The 15446-nt window shown below is 41.7% G+C and overlaps 1 protein-coding gene across 3 annotated transcripts in view; it reads right to left on the bottom strand.

The window, feature by feature from the left end:
- The window catches only part of SRPX (sushi repeat containing protein X-linked), a 38549-nt gene extending 24589 nt beyond the window's left edge, over positions 1–13960 (bottom strand). The window contains exon 1 of one of the 3 annotated variants that reach the window (XM_077342924.1): positions 13637–13960. In XM_077342924.1, the coding sequence (XP_077199039.1) occupies positions 13637–13706 (70 nt within the window). In that variant the 5' untranslated portion in view covers positions 13707–13960. The remainder of the gene's footprint in view (positions 1–13636) is intronic. The other 2 variants (XM_077342923.1, XM_077342922.1) reach the window with 2 other exon arrangements.
- Between the last annotated feature and the right edge of the window lie 1486 nt (positions 13961–15446).

The following is a 15446-nucleotide window of genomic DNA, read 5'->3' as shown; positions in this document are numbered from 1 at the left end:
CTTGAAGTCAGTAATAGAATAGAATGTGCAGCAGACCTAACTGGTCTATATGGTGCCCAGTGCAAACACATTTTGGGCTCTGCTACCATATTACTTGCTTCTTTATCTTGTAACCATAGGTGCAACTTGAACCTTTTTCAAGCTGATCTGGCCCTGAACTCAACAATGCATGAAATCTCTGAAAAATGGTCTCATGAACTCTGAACAGCAGTCCCATTTCTGGTTCTCTTCCCTTAACATGACATAGAAACTGCTATTGTGCCCTGACATCATTGTTCCAAGCACTTCCCCAACAGCCAAAAATATAGGAAAAATTCAGAAAAATGCAACACTACAATGCTGTCACTTAAAGATCTACAAGAGAAACCTTCCCTGAAGTGAATGCGTTGCTTTACAAAAACATAATATGGAAGGTGTACCTAATATTGCTGATCAACTTAGCCACTGATGATCATTATATGCTCCACAAATGCACTACATTAATTAAGCTCAGTGTTATCTTTCAGAATATCCAATGCCATAGATAAGTGTGTAGTTGAACTGCCACAGTCTGAGTGCATGTACTAGAAAGCCCACACCTTGAATAAATCTTTGTTGGCCTTAAAGGTGCTATTGGACTCAAATTTTGATGTGTACTTCAGAACAAATTTTGTTGTGTACTTCAGAACAACACTGCTACCCACTTGAATGCCACTTTTTAATTTAACTAAGAATTGTTTTCATCCAAACACATTGCTAGTCACACATCATTCAGCAGCCTTATATGCAGAACAATAGTCTAGCAGAAGACCCATCGTTCAACAGTTTCATTATTATCCACTACACTTTCTCTATTTCACTGTACAGATTCTTTCAGAAATCTTATCTTCCATGCTAGAGACTTGCAACAGTAATAACTACCCAACTGCAAATACGCATGGAATAGAAAGAAAACGAAAGGGATAAAAATGTATTATTTTTCAATATTAGTGTTCACCTTAAGAGGTGTGAAGTAGTAATAAGAGTATTGGTTTGATCCTAATAATATTTTCTGCATTGTGTATGTATGTAAGGAGAATAGTTGATCCCACATTTCCCCTAAGCCTGTTCCTGAAGGTCCACCAACCTTCAGGGTGGGATTTAGGAAAACTGTAGCAGCCTGCAGCAGAAGGTCCTTTCCATGAGCACTGCTGCACTTGTATAGCACGGGATCCAAGAATCTTCTCACTGCTAACAACTGCCCTATCCTGGTGCATCTGCAATTAGGGTTTCCTAGAAGATGAGAGCTTTGACACAACCTGGACATGGAAGTCCCATTTAAATAAACATTAAAAAGACCTTCTGTGGTCTCTAAGCATTCCTCACTGGAAAGTCTAAAGAATACATATAAGGGCCTTGGAAAAAGACTCTCTTATTTTATATGACATTAAAAAAAAATGTAACTGCTATATGGCTATGGGTCACAGTGATGCAACCCACACAGCAAAAGGATGAAATTACACAAAGAAGCCACTCAAAGAACTCCTCTAAATAATAAATTTGACTATTGGAATAATTTTTGAAGAAGAAATAATGACAGTTTAATCCTAGTCTTTTAAAAGAACTATTTGGCAGAGATCATTAGCCTGAGAATTCACTCTGTTGAGAATAGAAATGGAAAATGTACAGCATTTACCGTTTTCATTTTTTTAAAAATTGGAACATTGATGCTTCTCTGAGATATATGAAGCCAGATTATCTCAAAACATATTTTAGAAGTTTAGTACCAGAAGAATTAGAGATAAGCAAAACTTTTTCACTTCCTTTCCTGCCCAGATATTTCTGTTGTTCTAAGTAGAAGCATTGCAGACTCAGCTCAATTTGAGTGGCCAGACTTTCACTATTCCTCATCATTCTCCACTCGAAGTATAAACTGGCTATTTTACGCACTGTCCACAGCTACTGATTCCACAGCTACTAGATTCCTTAAGAGGAAGGACATTTAAAAAAAACCCTATACCTTGAGGCTATCTGTAACTTTACTTCTAAACCAGTTACATAACATTGAAGTCTAGTCCTCAGCTACCTTTTTGCATGATATAAATAATTTAAAATAAAGTATGTTAAACACAGGCCAAATAGGGTACCACTGTGTTAAAATGTCTTTGGGACAGACTTGTCTTAAATTAGATATTTATCCAAAGAATCTAAAGCCTGGAGAGACAAACATGGCTATTATAGAAGGAAGGAATTAAAGTGCTTTTCCTTGCTGAGAAACTCCCTTAGACCAAAGGGGTCCTTGGAATATGCCACAGAAACCTCATGAGAATATCTAGACTGGCCCACCGAGACAATCTCCTTCTCTTGTTATTTATACGACCTAGTCTATGCCCTTTTAAGGAAGGCTTTCACTAGTGCTTGATTTCAAACCTTTCCCTCAGTGAACTTACAGGGTAGGTTTAACTAGGAGCTGCAGGACAGGTGTTTGCGTCCTTGTTGTTCTATTCAAGTAGAAGGCCTTATCTATTATTTACAGTCTTGTCCTTTATGAGATTGTTCAGTCAAAATTGATCCTAACATTATCTGAGGTTTCTGGCAAGGATGAGGATTGTGTGGTGTTTCTCTTGGCAGATGTTTTTTCCATTTGTTACCTTGATGGTTACCAATTCTGTTCTCTTCTGTAATTATTAGGAAAATGTTTGTCTCCAGTGTTACCAAAGACATCCACTAACTGTCTGTATTGAATTTTAATCTAATTTAAAATGCTACTCTTATTTTAAGTGTTTTATTTCATATTTTAATGCCTTTTATCTGATGCATGCTGTTGGATACTTATGTTGTTTGTTCTCATGGTTGTTATGCCTTATGGCCTCAACGTGAAACCTATTATCACCACTGATATCCTTCTAGCACAGTTCTAGACCAATAACAAAGTAGCCAGGCATAAATCTGTAACATATATATATTATAATAAACTATAATAAACTATAATAAACCCAGGCAATTCATCCTGTGCAGAAGAGATTAAGAGAAATATCCTACAGAAATAGACTGTCCTAAATGAGGCACAAAAAAGTCTTCATTAAAAAAGCTTTATAGAGAGAAAAACAGGAAAGGGTTGGGGAAAGGGGCAAAACAAACAAAAAACAGGGGAAAGGGACACAGTAATAAAGCACAAAGACTTTATTTGAAAGCAATACAATTGATTTAAACTCAGCTTAATACATGTTACCAAGGCTGCCGCAGGTTCCTCAGATCATGTGCAGAGTTTCAAGAAATTGAAGAGGTCATTAACCTATACTCATCCTCATGTTGACCCCACTGTTCATTCAAGACAAGGAAAATCTCAAATGTCCAGATATTTTTGATCAATGGGATTGGACTGAAGCCAACCTCCTTTCTAAGAGCGATGAGCTGATTTCACCAACTCATGCAAAGCTCCATTTCTGATGTTGCTACTTTTGTACCAATCAGAAAATTAGTAAATAGCCCCACTCCTAAAACATCTAGTAATGGCCCTGAAAGTTCTTGACAAATAGATGGTCTGTTTAAAACCAGATTGTTCATTTTACAAAAAAATTAAGCCAGGCAGGACAGCCTAATGTCAAATGGAAATGAATGGGTTATTCTAATATGAATCCCAGATGCTCTAGGTGGAACTCTTGAGACCCACTATGGTTTTAGGATTTTTTTTGTTACATTGGCCTCTTTCTAGAAATCATGGAAATTAATATATAATAAAAATAACTATTGCCAAAACTATTAAGAAGCTATGAGCCTAGAAAGATAAAAGCAGTGGTCATGAGAAATTGCATGGCATAATGCCAAGGATGAAGCAAGACGCTTGCGTAATTTGAACAAACAAACATGAGGCCTAAGAAACTCCATCATTCTCTGTGAAGCCTTTGAAACTCAATAGAGCTTAAGCCTCAGCATGTGTTTTCAGTTATGAAGATACCACTATAAATGTAATACCAAATAATTTTCAAAGTATTTGAAGGTGGATAAAATATATTTCATTTATTTGTACAAGCCAGATTGAGGAATGCTCAAGAAAGCAGCATCACAAAATAGTTAATTGACAATTTATTTCTTAATTTCACTTACAAAAAAATGTATGCCACATTTTAAAAAGAAAAATAGTAATAATGCTCCTAGTGTTTCGCCTGTGCTGCAGTAAGAAGAAAATACTAGGTTTTGGATGCTACCCAGTTCCATATTGGGAAAAGCAGATTCCATCTGTGGAAAAGAAGGGATGATAAATAACCACAGTCAGGCTTTTAAAGATATTAATATAGTAGATCTCAGAATAACTTGCTTCAGTAACTGTGGCCAATTATCCCAAGTAAGCAAGGTTTCAAGGAGTTCTTGAACAATATAGTCACGGTCTTTGAAAAGGAATGGAAAAACTAAACAGTATCCCCCACACACACATACACATATACACACATACAAATGCCCAAAGCAGAGGGTGCCAAGACGGCCTTGGGAGCTAGTGGGAAGATCGGTAAGTACATAGAGGTCAGGAGAAACGAGGAACAAATAAAATAATTTTATAAGATGAGCTATCTGAGCTATAAGCACTATGAAGTGATTAAATCTCTTCTCAAACAATGTTTGTAACAAAAGTCTTCTCCCAGACTCCCTCTCTATTAAGGACTACATAAGTAGTTCTACCTCAACCAGAATATGTGAGATTGTGAGTGGGAGTGAAAGTAACACACAGAAGGTTTTCTTGACCAGCAGTATGCCTTGGAAAGAAGAGCATATTGGACATACTATTTGTTCAACGGCAGGAATACAAAATGGCTCATCACATTTCCAATCTTAAATCATGTTCAAGAGATCAAGAACACTCCTTTCCCCTCCCTAATGCCTGGATCCGACCTCAGTGGCTTGCTATTACATTCAAAACCAGATATGTAGCTAGCAGTTTTGTAGCCTGGGGCAATGGTGATGTGGGACGAGGCAATGCAGGGCTAGAGGCCCAAAATCCATAGCCACCCCAGAGATCCCGCCCATGCCTCGGCCTTCCCCCTTGCCTCACTGCCCCTGACTCTAGAGAGGGCAGTGGCAGGGACGGGGAGGGTGATGGCAGGGAGCCTTTGCCAGCCTAAGGCTACTAGTAAATTCATGAGCCTCTTGTGGCGCAGAGTGGTAAGGCAGCAGACATGCAGTCTGAAAACTCTGCCCATGAGGCTGGGAGTTCAATCCCAGCAGCCAGCTCAAGGTTGACTCAGCCTTACATCCTTACGAGGTCAGTAAAATGAGTACCCAGCTTGCTGGGGGGTTAACGGTAATGACTGGGGAAGGCACTGGCAAACCACCCCATATTGAGTCTGCCATGAAAACGCTGGAGGGCGTCACCCCAAGGGTCAGACATGACTCGGTGCTTGCACAGGGGATACCTTTACCTTTACTAATAAATTCATGGCCTTGCTCGGTTCATCCTTAGCTGCTATACTACCAGAGCTCACTGAAATCTTTGAAAATTATCAGATGTGAAGCACTCCTAAATCAGAATGATCTGAGGGAGGAGGGTGGGGGAGATCTATATATGCAACAAGTATTTTGAAACTCATTTATAAAGAGAAAACAATGATATATTTACCGTATTTGCCGGCGTATAAGATGACTGGGCGTATAAGACGACCCCCCAACATTTCCACTTAAAATATAGAGTTTGTTACATTACATTACAGTACTATGGGCCACTATGGGCAGCTATGTCTATCCCAACTGAAGTGCACCTGGCGTATAGGACGACCCCCCCCACTTGGAGGCATGTTTTTCAGGGGGGAAAAGTAGTCTTATACACCAACAAATACTGTAGGTTTTCTAGCCAAGTTCTGCTATGGAGGCAATTTTTCATCAGAAGTGGAAAGTCAGTGACAAACATCTCAGAACTGCCAGTTGTACAATTCTTGGAAGGGGTAAACTTTGTGGTAATTCAGAGACAGAATGGCTAAGACTAACTCATGCTTTGCCATCCCACATTGGCTAACATTTAGTAAGGCTTTTCCATAAAGCCCTCAGTACAACTGATGAAGTGTGGGGGAAAAATAAACAGTAACATCACTTCTAAGGTGTATGTTTTGGCAATTTTTCCAATTAGTTAAAAAAAGAAATTAAGAACTTTAATTTGAGAAATCCTTTCATTCTTTCCTGTACTGAGAATCGCTGTTAGAATGGCACACCAACAAACCCCTAATAAATATTAGTCGTCTGTGACTTGATGGCATTTTCTATCACCAGGCTCCACTACACTCCCAATGGGCAACCAGAGACTTTTGGGGGATGGAAGTGAAAAGGGTGAGCTGACAAAGACATGGCTATTTGGGAGGAATAATTTTAAAAATGATGACAAAGTAATTAGATGTCAAAAAGAATTTTTGAACATGAACACTTGTCAAAATTGCACCAGACACAACCACGTGACAAATTTACATGTACACCAGCATAATTTAAGCTGAATTGCTACCATTATAAATGAAAATTAACTTCCATTCTTGAAACTCCTCTAAAAGAAGTCTCCCTTCTCTTCCAGTATCTACAGAGCTATACTAGATCTCCCTTTCCCCTTTCCTATCTAGATTTAACTTCTAAGACATACCCCTTTCAGCACAAACTGAAACAGGAGACCAAGAAAGGCCCATAGTTCTTAATTCAAAAAAAGTGTTTAAAGTAGTAAAATAGAACTGGTTAAATTCAAGCGGGTAACAGTATTGTTCTGAAGTAGCAAAACAAAAATTGAGTCCAAAAGCACCCTTAAGACCAACAAAGATTTATTCAAGGGAGAGTCCATGCACTCGAAAGCTCATGACTTACATAAATCTTTGTTGGTCTTAAAGGTGCTATTGGACTCAATTTTTGTAGAACTGGTTAAGTTTACATAAGGATTAAACTAGGGATGCCAGTCTTCAGGTAGAACCTGGGGATCCCCCAGTTTTACAGCTCATCTCCAGGTGACAGAGATCAGTTCCTCTGAAGAAAATGGCTGCTTTGGAGAGTGGACTCCGTAGCATTATATTCCACAGAGGTCCCTTCCCACCCCAAATCCTGCTATCTCCTGGTTCCACCCCCAAAGTCTCCAGGTATTTCCCAGCCAAGAGCTGGCAACCTTAGACTAATCTGAATCAATCTGAGCTATCAATGGACCTTCCACAGTCCCGGGGATGAGGGATCCAGCACACTTACGCCTGTAACAGAACAAATGGAGGGAACAATCAAATTACATTAAAAATTGACACACATGAAGGACTTTGTTTAAGATGGTGAGTGGAAATTATCCTCCCATGAAATTGACATTTTAGTTTCTTTTGTTCCTGCTTCTTTGTCTAACCTCCAGAGGGCAAGAAGTACTCTCAGCATCTTTCTCCACCCTTGCCTGGTAGATACTTAAAATGCTGAGGGCCATTCCACACACTGAAAAAAACAGCGTTAGGCCAGCGCAATGGCGTAACGCTATAAAAAATTGCGCCTCTGGCCATTGCTTATTTCCTGGCTCTCTCGCTCTCCTTTGCTGCCTTCTCACGCTTCTTGGTATTCCGCACGCCTACTTGAAATGGCAGAGGAGAGGAAAGCACTATACACGCAACTCTCCTCCACCCGATAATCAAGTCAGGCAGCCAATCACCTTTCTCCCTGTTTTAAAGGGACCGCGATGCAAGCTATTTTTAAAAAAGTAAACCTTCTCTGTTGCTATGCCTATGCATCTAATCATACTGCCACCCCTTTTAGAATTATGAGCCTTGAAGCTTTAAAAAAGTAACCTTGTTCCCGATTTGGGGGGGTGGGGTTTAAAGAGGCATGATTTGTGTGATAACTGGTGGGGAAAAAAATTCTGCTCTGCCTGGACGATTTAATGTATATTTGTTGCTCCAGGCAGTTTGCTCAAAAAAAAAAAAAAAGCCCTGTCCCCAGGAGAAGGGAGTGGGAGGCAGGTGCAAGGGCGGGTGCTGAAGGTGGAGATAGTGCTACTTTGCCTCCACACCTTTCCTTAGTGTGTGTATGCTGGTTGCTTTCCTCTCGCTTGAACTACATAGTGCTTTAAAATGGAGGATGTACCTGCCGGTTTGCTGCTGGGATGCTGGATGCTGATGACGTTGTGTAAAACTCCAAAAAAATGTCGTCAGCACAGGGAAGTCTTTCACTATATTTTCTGGGTGTGGAATGGCCCTGAGTCTTCCTTTCCAATGTTCCCTTACAATAAAGGACACTGATTCCTTTTTTGATGTAACAAACCTCATGTGGATTTTAGCAATAAAAGCACCATCCCTGTCCCAGTGTGCAAACACGAACTGGGAAAGATTGGCTTATAAAATTTGGAAAAGCCACCATGCATGGCCATGGGATTACCAAGATGGTACTTCCTCAATGAGAGGGAGATATAGCTTTTATTTATTACGGAATTAGCACTATATCTGCAAAGCTAGTTTTCAATAACAAAGTCAAATGCCAGTCCACAAAGAGTTTATACAGGGGAAAACTCCACTCGTACAAGTTATTATGACACATATATTCTATATAGAGAAAGTTTAACTGGAGAGAGTACTAGTACATCTGTTAATTTAACAGCAGATATATCAATAATTTAGCCCTTTGGATAAGGTGGATAAATTTAAATTGTAATTTGGTTATGAAACAGAATAAATCTGTCTTCCAAACATTTGTATTAGCAAAAAGATACTGGAATCAAGTCAACAATAACAAAATACACAAAGCTTGGTTTAAAATTGCATTTACTTGGCTCATTTTATGACATCCAGCGAGTAGCTATTGTTTATGCAGGATGCTTGAGGATCTCAACAACACAGAATTCATCCATTAAGCAACAGATCTGCAGCAGTAGAACCCTGCATTACAACATGAATTAAATATACCTGCTTACTAACTCTCTTCTGACATTCCATTTCAGGAGAAGCCTGTTCTGAATTGCTACAAATACCACAATACCACAAATACATTTGGCACAGTGCAATTTTTAAAATGTGCAGAACTTCTACCATGAGAATGAAGCAAACTCAGTGATAGATGGTGGGATTAATGGCTGGATGGTGGTGGTGGAAAGTGTCATGAAGTCAAAGCTGACATATGGTGACCTCATAGGGTTTTCAAGGCAAGAGACATTCAGAGATTGTTTGCAATTGTCTGCCTCTGCATCATGACCATGGCATTCCTCGGTGGTCTCCCATTCAAATACTAGCCAGGGCTGACCCTGCTTAGCTTCCAAGATCTGATGAGAATGAGCCAGCTCAGGCAGTGGCTGACTGGATGACTTTAAGCACCTAGTGACAGAAGAGGACTGCTTTGCTGGATCATCAGGAAAGAACCAGGTAGAGTCCACAGCTGCAGCTCTGACCCAGCAGAGGCAGCAGAGTTTGCAAATCACAGATGGCTGGTGATTTTTTTTTCTTTGGAGGGGGTGGGTCCTGCAGCCTGTAAGGGTGGGAAGGGTGGAGGTCTACTACTTGGCTTGGACTATTATGAGTTCAGTTAATTGTGTTTTTTGCGCATTATAAATTTGCTGCACAGCTGGTTAGATTTTATCACAGGATGAGAGGGAATCCAGAGTAAGCTGTGAGATGTGCTTAGGTGGTCAAAGAATCTCTGTAAAATGAGGAGGTGGGAGGTACGATGGTAGCAGAAAAGTTTAGAAGGAGACTGATGGGGACATACTTGGTCCCCTTCTAATATTCTTCACATCCCAGGAAATGATGATGTGCAAATCCAGGTTCTTTGCCCTCCTTTTCAAGCTTGATGTGCAATGTCAGATTGCTTATAAGACAATATCCCTTGATAGTTAAGAAAGGCAATTTTGACCTTGCATACTTGACCGGGTGAATGAGGATGAAGTGGTGGATCTCACTCAGCTGACCACCCTAGGATATTCAACCGTGAACAGGAAGACCAGGGGATGTGGTACAATTCTCATCCGAGCTTCTTTCTCCCTCAAACATGCTTTCTCCGACACCAAACATCACTGGCACTGAATGTGTGGTTCTGGCAAGGGGTGCCAGAGAGAGGGTGGAAGTCTTGCTGGTTTACCATCTGCCTAGCTTACCAGCTGACTCCCTGCTGGGACTTCAGTGTCCACAATGATGCTGCCCTGACAGGAGTGGCCACTTCTACCAATCCTTCATTGTTGACTTGGTAAGGAATTCTTTGCTCTCCATGAACAAACGTGTGTCCTTGGTGACAGACTGCATTTTACCATCTATGGAAGTCCCACAAACTGGCTCCCTATCTGTCTCAGTAAAAGCTTACCACAGTAATTCACCTCAAGACTGGACTACAATAATGCCCTCTATGCAGGGCTACTTTTGAAGACACTTGAGAAGCTGCAAGTGGTTCAGAACACAGGTACCAGATTTCTAACAGGAGTGTTCCGGTCAGCACACAGAACACCTATCCTACAGCAGCTGCACTGGCTCCCAATTACTTTCTGATTCAAATTCAAAGTGTTGGCACTTACCTTTAAAACCTTTAATGGCCTGGGACTTTCATAATTTTGGGACCCCTTCTCCCAGCATGATCCTCCCCATCTTCTCTGATCTTCATCTCATAATTTACTGAAGATTCTCATTCCATCAATGGCCTGCTTTGGGACAATGAGGGCCTTGGCCCCATCCTGTGGAACCAGGTGCCTGAAGAGGTGTGTCCCTTGCAGGACCTCCCTAGGTTCCACAGGTGGTCTTTGGGTGATTGTGATCCATCAGGCAGCTGGTATGCTTCAGCTGTGTCCTTGCCATCCACACTTCCTACCATGCTCATAGCATGTAGGTTTTCATGGGAATAGATTTTTAACCATTTTATATTAAAAAGATGTACTATATCTTTGTATTGTTTTTATTGTTGTATATAGCCTCATTGTTGAGCTCCACATAAAACATACACCACATGGAACAAGATTCCACATGTGTGATGTCATCCCGAATGCTTTTGAGGAAACAGCAGCTGTACATAAGAGTTCATACCATTAAAAAAAGAGAGAGAACCCACTTTCAAAGTACATAATTGAACAGTTTCAATTTAGATTTCTTCAATGAACTTCTGAAAAGCTGACTTAAAAATAGAGTACTGGTAATGCTCATAATATGTTACAAAATAATATTACTATACTTTACATGTAAAATCAGAGCCATTAACACTTAAATATAGCTACAGTCTTTAAAGAGTTCAAAAATTATGAGATTGGAACCAGCAATAATTTTCATTAATAGAAGGATTTTTAGAGTGGACTTCCTTACTTCCTGTTGTCTCAGATTACCCCCCCCCCCCAATACTGCTCTTGGGTGTAAAGGTCAACCAAGAACAGAGGAGGGGATGCAGGTCTGTAGTAGGAGGGATTAACTGGTGAAAATCAGCCACCAGTTAATGGATTCACAGAAATCCTCCACTGGATTCAAACCATGATATCCCTTTGGTCATAGAAGAATTTATACAACAAGAGGAAACAGTAGATGACTGTTTCCATACTATTAAAAGTACATATATATTTGCCAAATGGAAACAGATATGAAAGAGCCAGAATAAATAATTGGAGCTTTACATTACACTGGAATATATCAGTACACTGAAAATATATGTCTCCTTTTCAACAGAACCAGGTGATGGAAGGCTTAAATACGGAGTGTCAAACATACAGCCTGCATGTCAGAACTGGTCTGTTCAGGATTCTTATTTGGCCTATGAACAACTGGTTATTATCTGCCAACTGTCATTGGCAGATGACAGAGGCTGTGCATTATGTCCCTGTATACTGTCGCAGTCCTAATGAGCAATGGGCAGTGGAAGTGAGAGAGTAAGTGTCAGGGAGATATTAACACCCTTACAGTATTTCTATAAAGTATCTTTGTAGTTTGAGTACAAAATATCTATTGGGTTTGCCTGTTTCCTTTATGAAATTCATATCTCTCATACCTGGCATTAGGTTTTATGGCACACATTACCCAGCAAAGTGACATTTATGTCAGATCCAGCCCTCATAACAAATGATTTTGACACCTCTGCCTTAAATGATTGCTTGGGGTTAGTGATGGGCAGGATGATGATGAACAAAATTAATTTCAATCCATATTAATGGGGGAGGTGACATTTTCTTGGAATTGAGGTCCCCCTGTGCTGGATAGGGTTCCTCTTCCCATTCAGGATCAAAGTGAAATTCAAAAGTGCTCCTCAAGCCTTGTTGGTGTACAAGTTGTGGCCACTCCTACATTGATTATTTCTGGGCCACTTCTGTCCAGAAACTTAGTTCAGCAGTCAGAAGCATGCTTGCAGATGGGAGCAGACAACACTGGTACTGAGAGAGCACTATTGGTTTCCTAATTTGCTTCTGGGTACAATTAGAAGTTCTGGTTTAGTCTTTAAAGCCATAAATGTCTCGTAAGTAAAAGCACTGGGGGGGGGGGCTTTTTCAGCAAGAAAATGGCAGAAGATGCAAGTTTAAGCCGCCCCCCCCCCCCCCAACGGTTCTTCATAAAGGAATCCCTGTGCTGCATTTGCAATAGAGAATTTTTTTTACATGTATTTAGAAGTGACAGTGGGTACAAAAAGAGGCTCTTGTGGGGGATCACTAATGGCAAGGTCATGCAAACAAGTTTTGCAGCTCATAAGGCATCCATGACCCGGCGCAAACACTTGTATACACTAAATTATGCACACTGCTGACATGCCATAACTTTAACTGGAAGCTATAAACACCCAAAGAGACACGAGTAGCCCAGGCAAACTGCTTGTCTGTTTAAGCATTACTTCCGTGTCTCATCACATATAAAAGACACTTACCAGGTGATTTGGCCCACTGAAGTGCAGAGGTCACCACAGTTCAGGCAGGCACTCATATCACTCAACTCACATGGTGTGTTCCTAGAGCCCTGATCACGATACTGTGAGCATGAGTACATCCTTCATGTACATACACGCATCCATCCAATGTTTAATAAAATCAGAGTCCAGTACCACCTTTAAGACCAGTAAACATTTATTCAGGGCTTGAGCTTTGATTAAATCTTTGTTGGTCTTAAAGGTGCTACTGGACTCTGATTTTATTGTGCTAGTTGAGACCAACACGGCTACCCATTTGAAGCATCCAATGTTTGTTCACTTTACAAATGAAACTAGAGCCAGTGCCTGGATAAAAATGTCTGGTTTCAATCACACATTCAGAGGCACAGGCAATGAATGTAACTTGAGAATTACTCCACACACATATGAAGGAAAATCCAAATCTACACGGTTTGTACATGTATTGACTGTAACCTATGAGAGAGGGCTAGAGTCATAGCGAATGAAAGACTCACCTGGGGAAAAGATTGTATCTGCTAGTCACCATGACACTATACCTGCCTCCCATGGGCGGGGGGCCAGCGGGCACACCACACGGGCTTTTAGAGTGCATCTCCGGCAGCTGCTCTGCAGTCTCAGAGGGCACTTTCGCCCTTTGCCACAGGCCTCCTAGAGGCTCCTTCGCTTGAGGGGTGTTGTGCCCTGTACCGGAACATTACTTGCTCCCTCCCAGGCTTCTCAACCCCGCCGTTCTCCTTACTTTACCCCACTCCCCGAATACAGCCCGAGCGACCGGCCCCCACAGCTTGCCTTGGGCCGTGTACAAAGTTTGGATTTGGCCGCTTCCCTTTCCTCGACGGCCCTCCCCGCCCCCAGCCCCCCCCCCCCCTACCTTGGTATGCGAGGCTGAAGCGTGCGGCCACCGCCAACAAAAGGGCGAAGCAGACCGGGGGGCTCCTCATGCTTCACGGCGGGGGCGCCCTGCTCGTGCTAAGCGCAGGCAGAAGACGGGGCACAGCACACAGACCGACTCCAAGAAGGCTGCGGGACGACCCTGGGCAAACTCCGCCCTCTCCGCCGCTTCCCGCCGGCGGAGAGCGCCGAAGCTCCCCCACCTCCTCTCTCCGGCCCCCTGGCTCAGGGCGCCGAGCGGAGTTGCAGTTTCTGGCCGCTCCGCCGGTGCTTTCCTACCGTGATCGCAGCCCCCTCGCCAGTCGCCAAGCGCTTGTTCTGGAGCATTTCAGAGACTTCGAGAGACCCCCCCCCCCACACACACACCCATTTATGAAGCAAGTGAAATAGGAGACTTGAACCCGCTCTCGTCTGGCCTCCTCTTTGACTCTTTCACTTTGCGTCGTTTAGCAGGAGCAATGAGGTGGAGGAATGCCTTGCGCAGTTCACTGGTTACTCCAGAAGAGATGCCAATGGAATGGTAAGGAAGGTTCAAGAAATGTTTGGACGACGGGCTGGCAAACCTATAACAATTTTTTTAAAGTTACAAAACAGTGGAAAATGTGTTGCTCATCGTGGGTATAGTCACATATTCATACAACCCTAATACACACAGCACTCCAAAATCTGATTCCAAACCAGTAGCTGAAAGTCTCCCTTTAGTTTATCGGTTGACTTAGTGATCTTCATTTTTTCTTATCTAACTCAAATGAAAAAATCCACATTCACTAGAATATATTCTCCATCTCCTGTATTGATGGTTTGGCAGATTATCTTCAGATGTATATTTGACTCCAGGTTAAAAGGGAATCACATCTCCACTAAATCATTGATACAGATTTGGCGCTCTTTTGTGCCCAAACTGCTCCATTAATATAAATGGAGCAAACAGATCCATATTTAAAAAGGACTTTGTGTGCTGTTGACTTGTTTGTCCCACTTCAAAGAAGCCTGCTCAAACCTTTTAATATCACAGTCTCCAAACCTTGAAGAAGGTGGACAGGGGCATGTGTCTTTAAAAAACTTTGCATGTCTATGGGCAACTTTCCCCATGTATTTTACCTTACAATAATACGATTCAAACCCGGCCGTTTTCCATACAGGCAGCCCAATTCTATGACTGACCAATTCTAAGACTGAAGGCTTCACTAATATATGTTTAGCAGAGAAAAGTAAACAAAAGACCTCACAGCTGGGTGCAGGAAGCATAGCACTTGTGCCAAAATCCATAATACCCCTGACAATAGCACTTTTCTTCTACAGTACACATCCTTTTTTGGTAAAACCAGTGCTTTTTTTATTTTATACAAGTGGCCGTCCTCATACGTAAAGTTGCACCAGTTCCCTTGTCAGGATTTGGGAAAGCCCTCCCAAAGATGCTGGTCCTCAGTACCAGTGAGTATCACCACAAAAAACAAAACAAAAACACCCAGCTACAACTGTGGGAAAGGAAGGTTGCTGCGGGCACTGCTCAGAAAAGGTACTGGGGAGAGGGCAAGATGAATAGTTTTAGGCAGGGCAGGGGATCTCTGGAGTGCCTTGGTCTTCAAGCCCCAGAAGAGTGGACGTGTCCAACAGGTGGTGGTGTCCTGAAATGGTATGTATATCTTTAGCATCTTTCCCACTTCACAGCGGTGTAACTTTTAGATTGTAAACAGTACCATCCTAAGACTCATCTCTGAATGGCTTAGAATGACAGCTAAATTCTATACCAGTAATACACTGTGCAAAATTTAGCTGTCTTTCAAAGC

The sequence above is a fragment of the Paroedura picta genome, chromosome 6 (genome assembly GCF_049243985.1).
Source record: "Paroedura picta isolate Pp20150507F chromosome 6, Ppicta_v3.0, whole genome shotgun sequence".
Lineage (NCBI taxonomy): Eukaryota > Metazoa > Chordata > Lepidosauria > Squamata > Gekkonidae > Paroedura > Paroedura picta.
The sequence above is the reverse complement of the archived record's forward strand: the minus strand, read 5'-3'. Positions and strand labels throughout refer to the sequence as shown.